This window comes from Trachinotus anak, unplaced genomic scaffold (assembly GCF_046630095.1).
Source record: "Trachinotus anak isolate AG129_WGS33_773 ecotype Australia unplaced genomic scaffold, CSIRO_AGI_Tana_v1 ptg000013l, whole genome shotgun sequence".
Classification (NCBI taxonomy): domain Eukaryota; kingdom Metazoa; phylum Chordata; class Actinopteri; order Carangiformes; family Carangidae; genus Trachinotus; species Trachinotus anak.
The window spans coordinates 27278707-27300966 of record NW_027273864.1 but is presented as its reverse complement, the minus strand read 5'-3'; the positions used below and the strand labels follow the sequence as shown (position 1 = coordinate 27300966).

The 22260-nt window shown below is 40.9% G+C and overlaps 1 protein-coding gene across 5 annotated transcripts in view; it reads right to left on the bottom strand.

Moving 5' to 3' along the window:
• The window catches only part of arhgef10la (Rho guanine nucleotide exchange factor (GEF) 10-like a), a 98046-nt gene that overhangs the window by 65258 nt on the left and 10528 nt on the right, over positions 1 to 22260 (bottom strand). Inside the window, exons 1-13 of one of the 5 annotated variants that reach the window (XM_071492996.1) lie at positions 21308 to 21463; positions 16636 to 16796; positions 14392 to 14487; positions 14171 to 14301; positions 12782 to 12877; positions 11939 to 12047; positions 10663 to 10763; positions 10133 to 10210; positions 8684 to 8863; positions 7326 to 7442; positions 3850 to 3942; positions 2713 to 2883; positions 680 to 825 (exon numbers count right to left, since the gene is read on the bottom strand). In XM_071492996.1, the coding sequence (XP_071349097.1) occupies positions 680 to 825; positions 2713 to 2883; positions 3850 to 3942; positions 7326 to 7442; positions 8684 to 8863; positions 10133 to 10210; positions 10663 to 10763; positions 11939 to 12047; positions 12782 to 12877; positions 14171 to 14301; positions 14392 to 14487; positions 16636 to 16796; positions 21308 to 21327 (1499 nt within the window). In that variant the 5' untranslated portion in view covers positions 21328 to 21463. Of the gene's footprint in view, positions 1 to 679; positions 826 to 2712; positions 2884 to 3849; positions 3943 to 7325; positions 7443 to 8683; positions 8864 to 10132; positions 10211 to 10662; positions 10764 to 11938; positions 12048 to 12781; positions 12878 to 14170; positions 14302 to 14391; positions 14488 to 16635; positions 16797 to 21307; positions 21464 to 22260 lie in introns of those variants that run through there. The other 4 variants (XM_071492992.1, XM_071492993.1, XM_071492994.1 and 1 more) reach the window with 4 other exon arrangements.

Sequence of the window (22260 nt, the reverse complement as noted above, 5' to 3'; positions counted from 1 at the left end):
TGGGAATTAGAATCTGTATGATCACCCATGTTCCCTACCAAAACTGTACCCCTGGCTGTGAGGATGAGTTCATTGCTATTCATGTATTCCTGTAATCACACAGATAATCAACATTGTGATCAGTTTGTCAAGATCCTGGAGGGCAGACAAAGTCAACTTCGGGACACTAGAGTTGAATGAGACGTAGGGCGATAATTACTTTGAAGACTGAACAAGGGAGCTTTAAGCGACATCTTTGACAGGAGCTTTGCAAAACAGACGAAATCCCTTTCCTGTTTACTTCTCTCAGGAGAGTGAGGGAACGAGAGAGAGAGAGAGATGTGATCAATGGTGCTGTCACAGAAAATAAATTGGAAAGAAACCAAAAAATGTTTTATGTCAGTAATCTAGGACTCCTGTAGCTGTAGTTAGGCATTCTACCATTTGTTTAAAGCTGATAAAGCTCCTGCAACTCCAGATAGTGCCCAAAACCCCTAGCAGCTATTTCTCTTTGCTATGCAGTTTGCCAAAATATCCTTGTAAAACCTAGGGCATCACATTAGAGCCCTGTGCCACCTAATAGCTATTCCTCCTAACTGTGCAGTTTAGCAGACTCTCCTTTAAAAACTTACACAAAATTTCATGCTAGAACTATGCATTAGCAAGGCAAAGCTCGGCTTGGTCTACAAGAGGGACTTACTTGACATTTATGTTGGCACAGATGAGAACATCATCAAAGAGGAAGACCTTTCTCTCCTTTGACTTCAGGACTTGTCCCCGCTCGCCATACACAGTCTCAATAAGCGTCTCACAGAGGACCAGTGACCCCTGCTCCGAGTTCAGTTGCTAAAAGGGACACAGCAATCAGATCAGAGGCACAGGAGACATCATCACAAAGGGCCAGTACTCCAGATTTCAGTGCCTGGAGGACACAGAATTCAGGCTTGGAGGAACAGAAGTCTCATCATCAGGGATCATCAGCAAATTCATGCTGCTGAAGGTCGTTCAATGTGTGTATATGTAGACACAGAGAAACCACTTGCGCTCGTCTCTAGACGGTTCATTCGCTGAACTTCAGTGAAATGTGAGACTGCACTTGCTCTTTCACTATCTTTGCCTTGCACACGTTTACAATGATGAGAGAGGAACACATGCTTCAGATCCTCCTTTGTCTTTTTGTGTGTAGCATGACATCAGCCTGACTGCTACCACAGAGTCCAAACTGGCTTATCTGGGATACACAATCATTTTCCACCACAACAAGGCAACTACACAGGGATGGAAATGCATTAACAGTTTGCTGCGTGCACACCTTTATACACACACACAGTTAGAGAATCTAATAACAGATGCAATTTGTGCTACAGTATGTTGGCACATCATGCGCTTTCCAGTCTTCCATATGTTTGGCAAAAGGAAATAGCAACAGGAAGCTTTTTTCATCACTTTTACTCCTTTTATGACTGACTCAAGAATGTTATGTTTACACAAACTGCAAAAATCAAATCCAGGGTCATTACAAATTAAGTGAAGCTACTATAATGAAAGCAGCAGATCACATCCAAGAAAGGAGTTCACATCCTGATACTTTGATGTTGGCGTTTGTTCAAAAGGCACAAATTTGAGGGAATAATAAATCTCTCTGCTGTGTCCATTCTACAACCTGCAGTGCAGTAATGCTTCTGTCCTATCTGCAGGCAATCTGTAGCTGCTTTTGGCCGTGGCTCAGGTAGCACACAAAATGAATCATTAGACTGACTGGTACTGCCATTTGATGGCTACAGAACCACATGGCTCCCTCAAGAGGTGGGCTGCTATAGGAATACATCCTTAAAGTCTTCAAGCATCAGTTGGCACAGAGGGCATTGCACCATGCACGTGTGCATGTGTGAGTATGAGCGCAAGCATGTGCGTGTGTGAATGTGTGTGAAACCCATTCTTACTCCCATTGTTATCTGTCCTATTCTGCCGACTTAGATACTTTGAGACAAAGAATGAATATTTCATTTGATGGTTATGGGGGCAATAGAGTAGACTGTTTCCTATTGGAATTCTGCTGTGTCACCGCAGCAAATGGAATTCTGTGTGTAGTAGGGGAGATTGGCCGAATCAGCTCATCTCAGAGCCCTAGAAAGCAAGGGCTGATAGAGAAAAATAAAAAGGGGGAGGGTGAGAGAGAGGAAGACAAACGAAGATGCAGTCACACAAGAGAAAGTGAAGAGGAGTGTATAAGTGGAGAGGGAAAGTAAGCAAGAGAGTGCAAGTGGGGAACAGAGGGGCGGTAAAGTGGAGACAGAGAGGAAGAGGGAGAGAGAAAGGGTGAAAGAGATAGCTCTCTTACAGTTTCCAATTAAATGTCTCATTTACCCCCTAATTCTTCTTATTCAGAGCAGCATTTGTTCAGATTTGCAGCGGCAGGACTGTAATTTCAGTGTGGTAATGGAGAGGCAACGCCTCTGCCATTGCATTTGGTACTGTTTAGTGATGATAATGGGCATCATTTCTAGGAGATAATTTCTCTAAATAAAAATGCCTCCCTAGATTAATGTGTGGGAAAGTGATATAAGCAATTGCTATATACTAGTTTATTCATAGGTGTTTGGTGCACAGTGATAACAACGTTAGAGGAGTTAAAAGGCTCAGAGGCTGGCTCACAGTTGATTTGATTGGGGCATACGTGCATGTGCATGTGCACGTTAATCTGCACGAGGGTGCGCATGCGTATCCAGTCACCTTACTGAGCAGGCGATCACTGACGCTGCGGGCTAGTTGTTGAGTTTCTGTAATCTGGTCGGCTACTCGTTTCTGTTCATTCAGCTTCTCAGCGAGCATCTCCAGCTCTGTCAGAGCAAGCTGCAGCGGCAGGCGATCCACGTGGCCCTTCGGTGTATTCTTAAGCATGTCCTAGAAAAGGTCACAAGGAAAGTAAAGACACTGTAAGTTAAAAAAATTCAATACAATTTTATGATTTAATACCTTCCTCTGCATCCTGAAATATAAGTAATTCTAGCAAAAGAATGTCTTCTTTTTAAGACTGCTGTCTTCACCTTGAAAGGTTTGAATCCAGGTCAAATACTCTATTTAGTTTAGGTGTGTGTGTGTCAAAGTTTTCAGAGAATTTAGGTTACACCACACTGACTCACCAGTGGTTATGTAAACTTTGTAAAGCTCATTGTATTGCAAGTCCTTCTGTTGGCTAAAACAAACCAATAAAAACAAATTTGAAAACTCCAACTGATCAAAGTTTGTACAACCATGGTCAATGCGAGTTACAAGTCTATGTTTGTCCTGCATCAATGACTCATTGAAAGCTTGGTGTCTTCTTGATATGCATCTCAGATGTACCTCAATGCCTTGAGTTCTAGTTCCCTATAATGTATGATTTAATGCATACACTTCCTCTTTGGAGTACTGAAGTTAGACTAGAAGAAAATGCCTGATTCACATTCATAACTTATCTTTTGAATTCATGGATAATCAATGCCTACTGAGGGATGAAATGAGCTGCTGCAGATCCAGCAAGTCAAGCTCAAATCCAAATCTTTGCACAGAATAGACAGTGGAGGAGCTGGGATGTAAAGCCAGCACTGTGAAAAACTGATGGGGCTAGCTACTTTTCAAGCTCTGGCAAACCCTGGTGTAAAGTATGTGAGGTACGACTTCTTGTACTTTGGATAAGTTAAAATCCATAATCGATCCGGTGGCCTTGCAGCGTTGCATCTTTATTAGTGTCTGTGCTGCTAAATCTTTACTTCGAGTGAAGTTTCTCATATTGGAAGTGTTTGAGCAAGTAAGACTTGAACAGATTCACTTAATTAAAACAAATTTAATGAGCAGCCCTGTACAAACAACTTTTTTTTTTTTTTTTACCTGCAGGAGCAATATGAACTGAGGGAATCGTTGAATGGGCTTCACCATTAGGCCATACAGAGTGATCCGGTCAACACTAGATGCCTGCTTCTTCTGGAAACAAAAGGAGGAAAAAAAATTAAAACAGAACATGTGATTGGTCCATAGAAAGGCCATTAAGAGGAAACTATGCTATTCCTACTTAAAGAGGAGCTGATCAGAATGCTCTATAGACTGTGCGTAGGTGTGTGAGTGGGTGCATAAGGTATGAAAATCAGGGTCTAGCAGTCATAGGAGAGTATGAAAGAGGAGGTTTTTGGAGTCTGTCTGTCTAATGTGTTACTGTGGGTGTAGGTCAGGAGAAGATATTGTTTCAGTGAAGTGTCAAGTCTGTGGCATGATGGCACCATCAGTATGAAAAGGCAAACTACTGGACACATTTAAAAGATTGTATGGTAGTAAAGGCTGGATAAGATTAACTGTGAGACAGACATAAAAAGAAAAAAAAAATATATATATAGTTATTCCTGAAACTTGAGAGTTCTGACATCATCTGCTATAAAGTGCAGTCGCTAGTATCATCTGTTTATTTTTAAGTACTTTTACTTTACTCTTTGGGCTTAGGAAACTTTTTGCTCTTTTAAGATGTCACATGTAGATTCGAGCTGAATATCAATTTCCTTTATACTATATTATAAGATAAATTAGATTGATATTGATGTTCTGATATGGGTAAACGTTGGTAACTGTAATATCACAACCCAGCCCAAATTTGTGTTTCCCTAGCACTTTATGTTGCAGTCTGTTAAATTCACAAATACCTGTGAGCTTATCTGATGATCCCAGCTGGGTGAAATAAATGATGAATACCTCTACTTTTTTGTGGTCATCATATTCACATTATTAGAACATCAGTCACTGTCACATCCTATATCATCACATACTGGATAACATCAATTTATAAACTTCACACTATTTTCACACCAAGACACAGTATGTGGTCAAAAACACTGTAATGCCTGATCTTGTCAATCAAATAATCTGATTAAAGATTTCCACCTTAAAAGCCTGGTCCCTTCTTATTTTAAAACTGACCATAAAAATAAAACAAATTATGAAATGAGAGCAGTAACTTATGTGCTCACAGGACAGGATACAGATATATTTAAACGGATCCAGTTCCCTCATGAGGGAAGGTTTCAGACTGCAACAACTGGAGCTCTGAAGGCTCAACCACTTGTGGAGTTCCTTCAAAGTCTCAAGCACTTAGAGAACCCCAGGTGGGGTGTTTGTCCCCACCTAGGGTTAAATACCTGGGTTTCCCACACTGGTCTTTAGAACTGAAGAAGCCTCTTGGCGAAACATCTTCAAGAATCAAAAGAAGTCCAGTTGCCTTCAACTTCAGCACTTAACGACTACAATAATCTGGATGACTGAGAACCTTCACGCACTCTCAAGCACTTAATTAGCCTTTCAGGAATAATCTCACATTCTCCCATTGTACTGACCCATTATGAGTAGTTATGTGACCTAACTACTCATCCATGAAGTCAGCAACCTGTAGGGTAGCAGGGTAGCAGTATGAGTGTAATCTGCATTATTTCATGATGTTTCCTAATTGTTTTCTAAGAGTCATAACTGCAATCACACTGTGGGATTCTGGTCTTACATTTTTGTCAGTTGCCAAAGCTCTAGTGTAAGTCAGCCACTGGAGGATTTGTCTCACAGTGAGACTAAGACCACTGTTTTTCTTTCATCTGGGCATTGAGAGGAAGACCCTTGGTAACTCTATTACAAACACTAACTTGGCACAACACCATTTATGCCATCACTAGAAGGTGGTCAGCAGCCACACAACTATTATTAAATAGTGTTTATTATTAAGTGGTTGTGTGCTATTATTGAGGAAGGTAGGAAGCTACAGTAGGACGGTAGTGATCTCAAAGACACCATTTTTACATTTCACATTTACTGTTCAGTATCTGGGCAGATACACAGCTTTAAACAGCTAAACCAAAGGTGAACTCTGAGTGGAGTTTAATGACCACCAAGTAAAATCTTTCCAGCTAACGTGACCGGGTCAAGATGTCAATGGAGATGGGCTGTTTGCTGATTCAGGCACTAAAAATGCTTGTGTGGTGGTTTGCTAACTTCTGAAAGTTCTTTTCTACCAAAAACAACTAATTTATACTGAACTCACCAAGTTACTTCTCTGCCAGTGCAGCTCTCACATTACATCATGTATTCAAATGTAATAGTCCCCATCCCTGTAAATGATTCTTGTATGCTTATGGTCATGTGTACACAGTCAGTGCCTCCACTATATTTTAAAAACAACATAATGAAGTCTGTCATTTATTCTGTTTTTTTTTCCCCCAGTCTGCGTGTAGCCAATTTATTATTTGGTTTGTCTTCACATTGCCAGTGAGAGCTGCAACAGGCAGTGGGAGAGACAGAGGAACCTTTCAACAGAAAGAAAGGGACTCGTGTTATCTGGAGAAACATGCAGGGCTGTCAGCTGTGTGATCTGGTTCTGTAACTCAGCATTACAACTCAATGATCCAGGTCATACCCATGCATGAACGCTAGGCGCACAGGGAATTGTTAAACCCAGCACATTCAAATCATTTCTTGGCACTCTCTGTGCACCTTGGCGCCTTGTTTCGTTGTTCACAACCCTAATTAATATCTGAACCATTAAGTAAACAGAACACAGTACAATTTCCACTTTTCATTTCACATATTGACTAAACAGAGGTATTGCAATTTCCTCATTATTAAACTCGCAAGCTTTTCAAGACACATAACAAAACAAAAGTATTTGTATTACTGTTTATTGTCAGTCTGTGAATGTGTATGTTCATTGTCTGGACACCCTTGGACATTTCCAGGATTAGAACTAGTGAGCAATATAGTGCTTCAGTCTGAATGTTGCCTTAAGTATGGTGGCCATGAAGGTCAAAACACAACATCATTTCGTAAAACAAAACAACAAATTCAGAAATGTTGTTTGTTTTGTGAAATGTTGTTTTGTTTTTTGGATTGTTGTTTGTTTTGTGAAATGTTTTTTCGTTTGCTGAAATGTTGTTGTGTTTTGACCTTTTGGGCCACCATACTTAAGTGACCATGACATGGTAGACAACTCAATTTCACAAAATAAGGACAATACTATTTATAATCCATCATATTTATTCATATATATTATATATATATTTAATATTTATTCAAAGCCAACCATGAACCCAATGTAAATAACAATGTTGTATTTTGTGTAAACGCCAACTTTTTACACACAGAATTATTTGTCTGTCTCTCTGGAAACCTGAGAAGTATGCATTATTGAAGCCTTTGCACTGGCGCTTTACTAGATTCAGCATCTGCTAAACACTACAGAGAAAAGAAAAACTGAGAAGCAAAAAAACAAACAAACAACTGGCCTTCTTTAATTTGAATCTGGAGAAAAGAAAAACATTTTGTGCTCAGGGGCTGAAGCTCACCTTTAAGAATTCCAGAAAAGCTGGTTTGGACATGCACGCCTTTTTAATGAGAGCCATGGCACTGGTGAAGTTGTTCACATAATCACTGTATACATCCAGCACCATTGACTTGGAAAACTGTGAAAACAGAAAACAAGCATAATTGTCTGAATTTGTAACAATAGTCCTGTAATAAGAGGGTCTACTGCTCTGCCATGTTTGATTATTTTGTCTTTACACCAGCATCCACAAACACACTCATGTTATTTCCTCTGACATCTTGAACGTCTGGCTAACCCTCCTGTTTGCAGGACAACCCATCGGTAATTTCAATGTAAAGAGAGGCTCGAAAATGGCCATTTAAGTATAGTGCTTACAAAAAATTGGTTTGTTTACCATCCCGGATACTGCAACACCCTTCACGAGCCATTTAAGAGGCAGCGCAAAGAGGAATGAGGTGGAAGAGTTTGTAAGAGAGATAGAGAGAGAGAGACAGAGAGAGAAAGAGAGAGAGTGAGCGTGTGTGTGTATGTGTGTCTGTCTGTCTGTCTCTTGAACACATTTATTCTCTCTCCTCAATTAAACCCACACCAGGCAGCTGATAGTGGCAGTTTGAGGAGTGTTGGGGAATTAGCAAATCACAAGAAGGAATTAACCTGCTTTGCTCACACCCTCCTTCAGGATCCTGCCTCTCAGATATTACTACAAGCCCCGCAGGCACAGATACACGACCACATGACAAAGGGGATGCTAAATACGGAGCCCACAGTCCAAGGACTTTCCTTTTCCAGTGTGGCCTCATGGTAGGTCCTACAATATCAACGGAACAGCAATGTAATGGCCAGCAGAGAAGGAGAGGGTCCAATCAACCCCTCTAATAAGCAAATAATGAGTGGACCTTATGGATGAGCACAGACTAGAGACTCACAACAGAAAACTCACACTGAACACTATTATTCGAGTGAAAAAAAACTGTGAACACACATCCCAGAGAGCAGAAGATGCACTGGAGATATTCATCACAACTGTAATTGATTCCATGTTTGGGGTAAACTCTCCCTGTTTGCTCAATCTAAAACCTGTAGCTCATTATAACTGTGGTTGCAGAGATTGTGTTATAAAGTTAGATAGAAATGCCAAGAAAAATATGAGTTATTCGACCCAGAAAGTGAGTCTTTGATTGCATTTTTCACAGAAATAAACAAATAATATACATAAACACAGTATAGAATATACATATAGAATAAATAGAATATACACACACACACACACACACACACACACACACACACACACATACAAAATGCAGCAAATAAGGCTCCAGTTCCTATTTCACACATATGTAAATACATGCCAAAAACATGCACATGCACACTGACCGAGGCAACAAATAAGTCTCCAATTTTCTCGCTGCAGTCCCACTCAGCTACACGAGACGCCAGTGCAATCTGAAACATGGAGTGGCATTGTGTGATCTCCCTGATTCGGTAAAATATAGGCCGGATCTTCCGTGGACTCAGGATGCGTGGATCAGCTTCCATCAATGGTCTGTGGTATTCCTGGTGAGATTGTGAGAGAAAATTGGGTTTTATTGTTGCTGATGTGCATGTGTGTGTGTGTGTGTGTGTGTGTGTGTGTGTGTGTGTGTGTGTGTGTGTGTGTGTGTGTGTGTTTAGATGAATCAGCAGTCCGCCTTCCTTCTTCTTTTCAGCAGCATAAATAGACAACTGAGAGGTAGCTGACAAATATCCCATGAATGGGGGATAATGAGGAAATGTCGTCATGGTGCTTGGAAGCACTTCGAAACAAAGGATTCACCCATAGAGCAGCATTTGCCAAAAGCAAACATGCTTGGAATTCAAGGTGACTTGTAATGATAAAAGCCAGAATGATAATGGCAAAAGGCAGCTCCCAGCAAAGTTACAGATGCAAAAGCAACATGGTGAAAGGGCCAGTGACTGATTCTTTGGTCAGTACTCATGGGAATATTAACGTAGCCTGCAGAAATAGCTACAAGCTCTTGGTAACCGTGACTTCTTTGTATCTGAACATGTTGAAGTATAGATAATATTATGTAAAAGCCAAACATGAAAGATGAAAATTGTATTTAACATAAAAACATGAATCCCTCTGAACAGCAGCAGAGTTCATTTTTGTTGTTTGCCTGATGTTTTATCTCAAATCCATAACGGTAAATGAATCATCGACAGACGGAACATGGGCAGGAAGCACAACATGAACAACTGTGCAATCTGTTTTACAGTGAAAATGAAAGTCACGGCCCTCAATGTCTAATTGTGCTTGCGGCTCTTCATCTTTCTATGTTATCTGTCTGGAGTCACTGCATTTACCACTTGGCTGGACTCTCTCATGAACAAGAGAGCTTTCAAGGGAGCAAAGCCTCCCCAAGTAGCACACACAATCATTTTGCCTGACAACAAAGGTGGTACAATGTATCTTAACAATGAAAGATTTTGCAGTGCTTAAGGTAGCCACTGATTGCTGCTGATTCCATTTCAGCAGGTGCTCCTCTAATTTTTTGTGATTAAGAAATAATAAGTCTTCTTTTTCCTGCAAAAGAGACAGTAAAGAGGAGAGGCTGTGCTGCACTGCACCCTGTGTGTGCCTGACAGTCCCTTCCTCTCTTAGCATCAGCACAGCACCACAGAAATGAGGGCGGTTGTTTTATCAGGATTTTTTTTTTTACGCTGAGACATCTCTGTAATTTGATGGATATCACCGTTTCTCTATTCAGTGTAATTCATGATGGCTAAATGGCGAAGATATTGCAAGTGGCAGAGGAGGACAGCAGGGACTAAGCAACTCACCTGCAAGATTCTCCTTAGAGACTCCAGGTAGCTCCGCTCGCTCTGAATGATGGAGCCGAGGATATGGCGCCTGACAACCTGTGGAGACAACAGACCAGTCAGGAAATCTAGCACTAAGAGGACATGATGGGGCTGCGGTGCGTGGTGTGCTTTCAGTTAGGCACGGCACAGGTTGATGGATTGCACTATAATCATGCGTTTGTCACAGAAGAAAAAAGACTAAAGGAGGAGTAGGTCTGTTTGAACAAGGCCTTCATCAGAGTCTTTGGATTTTCTATGACATGAAAGGAACTGTTTTAGCTCTTATAAAACACACTGCTTTCCCAAAGAGGATAAAGAGAATCGTCCATATAGATATGTCAAAATACTGAAATAACAAATGAATACTTTTAACATGACAGCCTACAGCCTTATCTCAGGACTACTACAATGTTCATATGAACGCTGAATGTTAAGTCCGATTTGTGTTTCACCATAAACAGGCTAAACGTAGAAGGGGAAAAAAACATTTGCAAAAGCTGTCTGTGCACCTGGTGGCTGGTCAGCCCCTCTGGCATGGGGCTCAGCTGTGGAGGAGGGTGCTTCACTTCTGACACAGCCACATCCAGGTATCCTGCATCATCCTCCTCTTCTGCAGACAATCAGAAATGAAGGAGAAAAATACCAGAAGGTTAAAAAAAGAAAGAGAGAGAGAGAGCAAGAGAGAGCGAGAGAGAGAGACAGAGAGAGAGGGTGTGTGTGTGTGTGTGTGTGTGTGTCTGTGTGTGTGTGTGTGTGTGTGTGTGTGTGTGTGAGTGAGAGAGAGACAGAGACAGAGAGGGAAAACAGAAAGGCAGCCTTCAGATCTCACTGCAGCTGGAGACACTGCGACACACTAAGTTTATTACCTCTAAAATATGAAGAGACTTCTGTACTCTCTGAAAAACAGATGATGACACAAAAAGAGCAGAAAAAAGCGAGAGACAGAGAAAGAGAGAGGGGCCTTCGAAAAAAAAAAAAAAAAGAAAAAACTTTCAAAACAATACTGTATCTCTGTAGGAGTAAAGCAGGAAACACACGCGAGTGTGTCTGCAAAAACACAATCCAGCACATTCTCATTCATGCATTGGCACAAAGATGTTCGACTGTCTCAAAACAAAAAAATCCCTACTTCACCCGTAACCATAAAGACATAGATACCAAAGCTTCCACCATTCCAATTAAAGACTTTGGAATGATAACAGAGGATTGGTGGAAAAGATATATATTGCTGCGCAGATTTCCCTCAATCAACACCTAAAAATAGCAGCACTGGCCTCTTTACCTCTTTGTGATGGTTCGGAGATTTGTTTGAGGCGTGGGTCTAGTATATGTGGTTTATGGAGATCCTCAATACTCCATTAATAGATGCTAATCTTCCTCTATTGTTAGACAAGGGTTCCTATAGCACAGCCTATATTGTATAGAATGAATTGCTTCATCCTTCTCTCTCTCACACATCAAAAGCTTTACTCGACCACATCGTCTGTCTTAAAACTGAGAAAGAGTGCAGTTTTATTTATTATAGTTATAATCAGTGAGATCTGTCTTTTTCACACTGCTTTCATTTCTCCCTTAAGGGATTTGTATAAAGAAAAAGTAAGACTTTCTATTCTATCCTCCAATACTACTTGGCTGAACACAAACAACCGCCTCCAATTCAAAGAGTAAGGAGCAACAAAACCCGAACTTCATCACAAGTACCCATTACTAAAAATAGTCTCACATTCATCCAAAAAAAAGCAAGCTGACCAACAATTACAAAGTTTGCAGACATCCCTGCATTACCCAATTGATCTTTCCTCTGCAGGAAGGAAACTTTTCGCATCACGGCTATTTTGGTCTTTTCAAGCCCATCCTTTGTTCCACTTTTCGCCGCCTTCATGAGCTGTTGAACCTGGGTGGAGGGAGCAGACAAAAACAACGAAGGAGCGTTAGAGCACAAGGAACGTGCCATGCTGTGGAGACTTGATAACCTACGGTGCTCCTCTGGAGAGAGATGGAGAGAAGTGGCGCTCAGTGGGCTCATCGTGAATCTCACCATCTGCAGCTCCCTGTGGGTCTCTGTACAGCCTCTAATCAGAGAGTTTATGAGAATATCATGTAGAGATTATGGTAACAGAGTAAGCTCCACATCAGAGTAACAGAGCCGCATTGCTCAGTGTGGGAGAATTTAGCTGACCACAAACTCCACCCTGAGCATCACAGAGGACCTGCAACCAGACTCCACAAACCCAGAATACACCCAGGGTAATAGTATTTTTAAATGATGCTACTTCAGGAAAGTAGGTCATTAATTGGGGGCAAGTTGCACTGGTGTTTATGGAAGTAAATACGCAGAATATTATTTAATAATTCATGTGGCCCATAAATGCGTCTCGATATTAAACCAGGCATGGGGAAAGAGAGAGAGGCCAACAGAGAATCTTAAAGAGAAGTCACAGTCCAAAGGAAAGCTGGGAAGCATGGTGCAGAGAGTCAGTTAAGCCTCTGAGTTAGCTTAGCATACAACACAGCATATTTCAGCACCGGGTGATCATCTGTCCTATTGGCAAACATTGAGCAGATTGCTTTGAGCTCTGCAAAGAAATAGTGTGATATCACTGTGTTCACTTGCTTCTGCAGATATACCTTGATGTCATAGTTGTGCTTGCCAGACAGCCTCATGGCCAGTTCACGTTTGGTCCTGGCACACCGCTCCCTCAGCCCACGCACTTCAGGGGAGAGCTACAGGTGTGGGACAGGGACGGGCAGGGCATGGAGTTGCGTTTAGCCACAAAGGGTGAAGGGAGGAGGAAAATGTAGGGGAGAGGAAATAGAAAAGGGAAACTGAAGGCAAAGTGATCAAGCCAAAACAAGCTACTCAACATCGGGAATTAATCACAAGCACAGAGAGTGAAAGCCTGGAGCGCTGCTTTGGTCACAAGGGTTATGCTTTATGAGACTAATGGCCACTGATTTACAGATGGATGGGGGGGGTACAGGCAAATATTAAAGAAGCAAACTCTGTCGCAGCTCTTCCAGGCTGCTCAAATTAAGCAGTGAACTGAACAAGAGAAGAACTTCAGGTACACTTGGTGAAAAATTAATCGGGCAAGACTAATTAAAAACAATGCGTTTTTGATTAAGGCTGCCGAAAATTGTTGTCAGGCCCCTAATAGTCGAGGTTTCTTCATTAATTGTTCAACCAATGCAGCTGAATCCCTCCTTTTGTTCAGTGGCCTGGGAAAAGCATGCCCAGAGAACTGTGGGGGGATTTTCACACCACACCCTCCTGTAATTACCGGAGAAACTCATTTTTGTCCCAGTACAACAAGCGTTTTTTCCCCTTTGGTCTCCTCCTTTCTCAAAGCATTAACTCTGGATTTTCTTGGATTACAGTGTAGTTACATTCAAAAATAAACAACTTGAATACCTAAAATGTGAAAAGGAAGGTATAAGTCTATATATTCATGATGATTCAACTCAGCAAAATACTTCTCTATTAGTATGACTCAAAATTTTCCCTTGGCCTGCAATGATGCATGCATGCTAAAGGCTAGTGAGGCATAAAGGAGATGCAGCACAATGTGAATGTGCACACAGTGCCATCATGTGGAAGACCAGCACTCTGTAGCCGTGCTGCAGAGCACTGGAGACAAGTATCCTTGGCAGAGAAGAGGTGAGGAGATCTGAGGCTTTTCAAATAGAGATGCCTCTTGTTTACCTTCATACCACAATGAAAGTAGAAAGCCTAGACAGCCTCTTATTCATTTTTCATGACCTTTACAGTTTCCTTCGAGTTCTATACATTAATAAACAACAACTGTGCTAGAGGAGCAGTTGATGAAATATTCTCCTTGATAATTTTGTAAGTGCTGGAAACCAACCAAAACAACCTGGCTGGTCATGATGCTGTTTAAAATAAACAGAGATGATCATTTGTGTTAGATAAATGCATATTTCAGGAACACACACACATACACACACACACACACACACACACACACATACACACACACACACACACACACACGGTACCTTGCTCCTTGTTGGTAGCTTGGCCTCGTTATCAGACTGTTCATCATAGCTCTCAAACTCACTGGAGCTCCAGCCGTTGTCTGCATTCACAGGGCCGCTGTCTCTCTGAACATCTTCATAAATCATATCTGCTAAAGACTCAAAAATGTTACACACTAACACTAACATTCATGAATGGACAAAACATCCTAAACAAACATAATTCTGTTGCAGCTGCTAACCTTCGTCAGGAGAGATGGGGTCCTCACTTGGAACATCATCATAGATCACCTCTGAAGCCTCTGTCGTTTGTGGCCCCGCTCCAGACGCACACAAAGCTGGCAGAGAAAACCAGGAGCATCAAAGTAAACAAACACTGTTTTTAAATGGAAAAATAGTGGTGCCTGTGTTCTACCTTTTATCTCCCTTTCTGTTTGATAGTTGCACCGCCTCTTGTTGGATCATTCTTTCAAATTTCTCCCCCAAAAACAACACACACACACACACACACACACACACACACACACACACATATACACACACATACACACACATACACACAAGCACAAGCACAAGCACAAGCAACACATGCACATACAACTCCAAACAGTATTCCCTGAATCCTTTTGGCAAAGCAGAACAGATAAATGATGCCAAATTTTCTAGCCTCTGGTTAGGAATTCACACAGCCTTTGAATATTTACATTCTTATTGTATCATTTGTATTTAAAAGGTCTTCTTCCTCGGGGAGACCTGGCACATCTCTTGTGCATGTTTCCATAATGGGTTTGTTCATGTGACGCAGCGTGATTGTATCCAGCTTGTTTGAGCTATTGACCCATCCTATCTCTACGCTCGACAGGATTTGTCATTAACTGCTTTGAGAGTGTTTCAGCCTAATTTAGCTCAGTGAGCTTTATTGATTTGGTTTTAAACTGTGATTTGTCTGCAACACTTTCTTCTAAGCCCCGAACAGCAACAATCACTGTTTTCAATTAATCTGATTGGAGATGTGTATTCTGTCATGGATTATTCAGCAGCATTCAGTCTAAAATTCAAAATAACCTTGGGCACAATCCAGGAGATGAACAAAGAGTAACTGCTTTTCTTCAAAAGAGGATTAGCTACACAAATGTTCTTTCTATCTTGCTCACTTTACTTCGCTGCATTCAGAAAGGATTCAGAACAGAGAAGAAAACAACTGGATTTGGGCTATCAGCCTGACTATCAGCATATATCTGCAAAGTGACAGGGCCTCTTGGGAACATGGCTTGTTATTTCAAATGTGGTAAACCAGAAGTTCCTCACAGTGTTTTCTTACTTTTATTTAACTTCTCTCTACAGAAGCACAACGACACTCCGATAAACTCACTTATAGGTCACACTGACACTGCAGGCAATCACAAAAATACACTGCCATTATGAACATGTCCTAGCTGTTGCAAACATCAAAAAAAAAAAATGTGATGTGATTATCTGACATCAGTTTCGACATGCAATGTGCCATGACCACAGTTGAGAAGTGAAGGGACATGGCTGCCTTTCAAACAGGAAATACTTCACAAGTCATAATGATTTATATGTCTGTCTACACAAAAAAATGTAAATACAAATTCTAAATATTTCAGTCTGGCGTGAAAAAAGTATCACATATAAAAACACAAATGTAGCACCATAATAGAGTTCCCATTAAGATCAGTGCAAAAGTCATTTATCTTAAGTTAGCTTGCCTTTTCCACTTTCTGCATCACTATTTTATTATTCAGTTTAAATATACTGTACACGTTCAAAATGACAGCAGAGGCTCTGTGTGAAAATACATCAGAAGAGTGGGACATAAAAAATGTCATGGAGCATTGCAGGGCTCCTTTACATCTCTCATTTCTGAGCCACCTTCAAATAACAGCAGCACTGCTGACTGAGTCGAAATCCAAAAGCAATTTTCCCTCATGGAAATGGTTCTCTATTGATCCTCATCCTGAATTAATTGGATTCATGTCATGTCTGTGTAGAAATCAAATCATGGCAGAGAATATGTGTGCACAAACCAGTGTGTACTGTATCGGTATGTGTGTGAATAGAGTGCGCACGTGTGTGTGTGTGTGTGTTTGTGCGAATTCATGTGTCCATACATATGTGCATCTGGCCTCTTTTACTGAAGAAATCAATGAGCCACAAGATGGCTGTAGGTCTGTAATACGGTGTTCCTGTCACCTCTGATCAAGGTCAAGAGATGCAATGTGCAGTGCCAACACAATACTGGTGCACAATTTATTTTGCCAGTGCCATTACGGTGTGGTCCACTACTGTTTACACAACTCAGGAGGCCCAGTTGGTTTTCGATCAGATCTGAACATTATAATACAGAGGTGGAAGGAGCCTGAATCCCCAGACAAGCTTAGGTTTAATCTTTCAGGTTTGAAATGGAACCCTTGATCCACAATATAAGGTAAATCACTCTTTGTCAACATAATTTAGTTCTGTACCTTCAGAGATGTCCCCCGAGCCAGAGCTTTCCTTGACACTTTCTTTGCTGTGGTCTCCCAAATCAGCCGGCGTCTCTACAGCTGACGGCGCCACAGGAAGCCCCTGGAGCTCCTCTCCCACACAAGAAGCTGAGGTACTGGGCTCATCTGCTGCTGAGGACCTGGAAGGTACCCAAACATTAGCACAGTTAAACTAACACTGAGTGCTATGTGCCTCATTAAGAGTTCATTTCAGTGAAAGGAGGGGAGGCAGAGTGGCTAGAGGTGGGGGCCAAAATACTTCCTTGCTATCCAAACATGCAAACGCACACTCCCTAAGGTCTGACAGAACACATACTTCTGCTGTCAAATCATGGCGATGTTTTTGAGGGAGCTTTTTTGGAACACTGAACTGAAACCCCCAGTTAACAAATGCAAAGGACTGTTCTGCCGTGGTGAAGGCATTGGCTCTGTGAGAGCTTTCTTTATTTCTTGATTTTGTTAGTTTTCTATGTTAGCGTTAAAGGCCCTTTGGTAATGAAACTTTTTCACCCACACAGAACCTTGAGTAAAAAAAAAAAAAAACAGGGAATTATCCATAATTACAAAGTGGATTCTTTTAGGTTATTATTTATGACAACAATTTCTGCTACTTTAGTCATTAAAGTTGGGCACCTGTTTTAATAGTGACAGCCTCAGCTGTATGCAGGGTACGTTGAGCTGAAATTCAGAAGGCCATGGGTAATTATAAAGAAAAATTAGAATCACATACACATACTGCTTGTAACTTGAGTTACCTAACCCCTAAGCACTTTGAAATCATTATCCGTCATGCCTGCGGCTCACTAAAATCGCCACTGGCTTTCTGAATGCAAACATGCCCTGAACCAGCTATTAAAAACAGCCTCTGACATCACAGGGGGAAATATTATTGACATAGCTTTCACATGGCCTGTGTTGATGCTGCCAGTGAGGGATTGTCCTCCCGCACATGACTGATAATATGACAGGATCCATCATGTAGTAGAGTCCAAATTACACTAATTAAATCTGTCATTCTGCTAAACACCTCAGCAACAAACCAGCAGCAGCAGCAGCCCGTCAGAGTGATGGGCAACTCACAGACAAAGGTGGCATGCCAGAAATATAATCTGCATAAAACGCTATAATTTTAAGATGCTGGAGTGGTGGCTTTTCAGACACTTACTTTACATATAAGTTGGAATAAAAGAAGAATGCCTGTATTCAACAATCTTGCAAACCATTATCTTTTCTTGTATGGTACAACACCAGGTGAGCTGTTTGTTATGAGTCAGAAAGAAAGGAAACCATGCCTGGAGCAGACAAGGATCAGAAAATAATAGTGGGCAGTTTGTAGCATTTGTGGTACCATACACAGAATACTGATAGGTAAGACTCACCACATAAGAAGAAGTTTTTGCTAATCCTTACCTTTAAAATAGGTTATTATTATTCCAATCTTGTCTAAAATTCAATTATTTTTTAAAAGTTATATGCACACATAAATATAGTCCTATATAAATATAGTCCTAATTCTGGTTGTGTTTGTACTATGCTCTCCCTGTTGCCCACCACATCTCAATCTAAGGAACCGAAATGATCTGCACCCACGTGAAAACAAAATAAAGAGTTATTTGTCAACACATTTCTTACAATAAACTGATCTTTTGTCATTAAAATTGCTTGTGTGGAAAAAGAGTGGAGCCAGAACAATAGCTATACAGCTTGTCTACCTGACAGTATGTATTCATGTCAAGTGTGAGTGATTGGAGCGGTGTAGCTATCGATCTAAGCATATCTTTGCACATCCCTTCACAACTTATCTGTGCCTATAAGCCCCGGTGAGTCATATAGTTCAAGGAGAGAAGCAGGAATCATTTTTCAATGCAAATGACATAGCCTGGGGCAGACCACAGCCTAAACTAGAAGCTACCTGAATGCAAATCTCACACTGTTTCCTTTCCCTTCAGCTACTGTGCCAGGGCAGTACTGCATGCCACCTGTTTTGCCCTGTGGTCTCTCCTGGGCTTAGCTGTTCTTTGTAACCTCACAAGCATTGTGCTGAGCATATTAATGTTTCTTAGTTTGTCCTCAGGTCATCAGTCTCCCCCATGAACAACTGCCCACTGCACTCAGTGTTAGTGCTCAAAGTTGTTCTGTTCATGACAGACTCCAATTAGATAGCACCCAGAGTATTTGGTTCATGGCTTCTCATTATATTTTTACACGTTTGTTTTTAATGCTTTTACAGTATCACCGTTTTTTTCTTCTGCTTTCACAGAACACCCAACTAAGGCAAGTACAACAAGGTGATGGGTCAAAAAAATGGCTATCAAAAATAAATGTGTTCCGTAAGCTACATTAGATGAGTTTCTATGGGCAAATGTAAAAAGTTCTGTTAGGCTGCAAAAGGGTAAAAAGGTGAAGGCACACAAAGAAACTGCTGAACAGTTGAAGTAAAGTTATATTCTCTAAGGTTAGAGCTCTGTGTAAATAAAACAGATACATGCCAGGTTGTCATGGTATCTCTTGTGTTAATCTTTTCATTGCTGAGGTTCCATGCAACGTGTTTAATGAAAACTATCTGTCAAGGGGTGAAAAGTGGAGTCAGGAGTAAATGTTGGCATCAAACACTGAAGTGTGTACAAAACTCACAGGAGAGGAATGCTGCCTTAAGCCTGATAGCTGTAACAAGCTGATGTGCTGTCACTGCAGTGTTAAGAAAAACCCATATTTCTGCAATAACAATTGCAAAGTAATTTTGGCAATATTATTCTAAAACTGCTGACAGATGTGGTGGATGTGCTGACAGTCCTAACACCTTGATGATGGAAAGTGCTATTGATAGCTCTTCTTTAAAAGGCAGACTATTGACTAAACCAAAGTGGAAACGTGCACTCAGCAGAAATCCCCCTGCATGAGAAATTGCCAAGACCTCACTATGACTCCATCACGCACAATAACACACATTTGTAGTCATTCACACACACGATATGCACACAGCAGAAACGCATACGCACACATACACACACACTCACACCTGTGTACAAATACAGGCCACTCTTTTCAGCACAGGAAAGCCCACAGGAATCCAACCCCTGAAGTCAACTATCAGTAGAGGTTTCTGAGCACACTTCCTAGAAGCCCAGGTGGGGAGCCTCACCAAAATCAGAGCCCCTGCATGGCTGAATCATGAAGCCAGAGAGGCTGGAGAGGGATGAGTCTGATAAGACCTGAACCAGAGTGTCTGCAAATATTTCTCGTTTGTTGTAGCTTAGACTATAACAACAACTCACATCAAAGTTATTAAAAAAAAAAAAAAACATTCACCATTATCGGCTGGTTCAAGCCTTTCAAAAGATATGCTTATGTGTATCCCTGTATGAAAGTGGTATAATCTTGAAACTACTACAATAGTATATTTCAGTGTTTATTTCATTTTGTTTTATACGAAATGATCAGACTCTGATTGTTTGAGACAATAAATTGGCTGTCCATCCTCCATACAGAGGGGAGCAGACAAAATGATAGTTCCCTTAAAGGAATTAATAAACTATCACCTTATCATTTACTGTGCTGAGACCTTGAAGCAAACTGTCTTCTTTATTGTATGCAAGCTGCTGTGTGACTGCATCAGTGTTAGGGTCATTTCACTCGTACACCCACTCAGCCAGAACTGTATACTGATATTGCAGTTCATTTCCCACTATCAACAATAAAGCCTTTGAATAGGAACTGCATTTTAATGTTTCCATACGTGGACTCAGGAACTATCATTCTTTAAATCCACAAATACTATGTGTTTCTCCCAAAGCACAAAAATAAAATTACCCCCAGTGACATAGAACAATGCAGTTTCTTTCAGTTTCATACGGCAGGGTTTTGAGTTTTCAGTTATTCTGGCTGATTAGACCTCAGGTTGACGTTTCAGAGAAAATTATTAAATATAAATTGTGAGGTCACCAGACTCCAAGTACGAATAAAAATTATAGAAGTGTAATTTGTCTCACCCTAACCCATGTAGCAAAGCTAACAGGAGAGTGAGTGAGCTGTCATCGACACAGTCGTACATGCCCACACAGTCCCGCAGGTCCTATCAGCCAAACTAATTGAAATGAACCTCAGTGCAGGTCTTTTAACTTGAGCCACCACCAAAATACAATGAAGATTAATTGAATTGTATTAGTGCTACTCAAAATCACATTTGCTGTGACACGTGTGCAGTTTAAGAGAATTTGTGGTAATCGCTGATTTTCTTGTATTTTGAATTTTCTGTTAGGTATGAACAAAATTCATGAGTCTTATGAGTTATGAACAGATAAACTTCCTTTTCTTACAGGGGAAAAACACACCACTTTGACTTAAGAATCATCGTGACTTAATCTGAATGAATATGGTAACACACCATTGACAGATGTGAAATGTACATTTGGTTTGTTAAAAGTACGAAGTTAATTGTTTTGGGTCCTCCGATATGAATACCGACACTACTAGACTTTTTATGTTTTTGTTGACAACAACTTGAAGCTCTGCAGTGTGAAATTCTTCTTTTCACTCTGGCATGACATTTTTGTGAAGCTTTCCCACAGTTGAAGCAGAACAGGCAGCCTTACATGGCAATTTTACTGGCGATGATATATGCTAATGATGATCAAATCTCACAAACGCTCACCTCCTCATTAACAGGTTCATCAGTCTGAAACAAGCAATTTATGATGAGTTTGTGCAGTCAAGTTAGTTTGGCGAATCCAACTTGGAACACTCATATAAACAAGCCTCAGAAAAAAAGGAAGAGAATTTTAGGACAAGAATACAAAAATGTTTTTGTTTGAGGCCCAGTTAATTATCCACACACACCTCACTGTCAACAGTTTACATTTGGACCTTTCACATGTAGATAACAGCTCCAAAGGCCTTTTCAAGGCAAACATTTTCACATGTCACATCAGGAAAAGCACAGGTGTAATTAATGAAACTGATTACCACTGCACTTCAGTTCGGTGTCCCAGTTCAAATGTCTTTTGGAATGGCTTACAGAGACACTTGTATTGCATTAAAGGGACTATTTGTAACTTTTCCCTTCTGTCAAACATGGTTTCTTGCCGAGAGCAGGTGGTGGTGATTGTCACATGACAGGAGCTTCAGCCATCGTTGTCTTTAAACACATGACGTTATAATACGCCCTCTGAGCACCGCTACATCCTCAGGGCAGATTGGAGGCAACAGTGACTTGTTATGAGTGATGAGACAGGCTTATACAGGCCGGGGCTAACTGGTTAGCATGCTAACTTCAATAGAAGAAAAGACGTGATAGAAACAAGAGTCAACATTGGTGTTGCTTTCCACTGCAGGATACAGCTGTTGGTGAGTAAAGGAATAAAGTTTAATGCTGAACTTGCAGCGTTTCTTCTAAACTGGCGAGTAAACAGCTGTCAATGCTAATGTTGTCTATGTAGTGAAAAACTTAGAAATAGCTCCTTTAAGTCACTGATGTCACTTGTCACACTTGTGTTTTCCTGCAACGAAAGGTCCAAATGTTTGCCATGAAAAAGATCTACAGCTTTTGGTGCTTTGAGCATGGAAAATTAATTTACATTTCCGTCCACTCTATTGAAGTGGCAACAG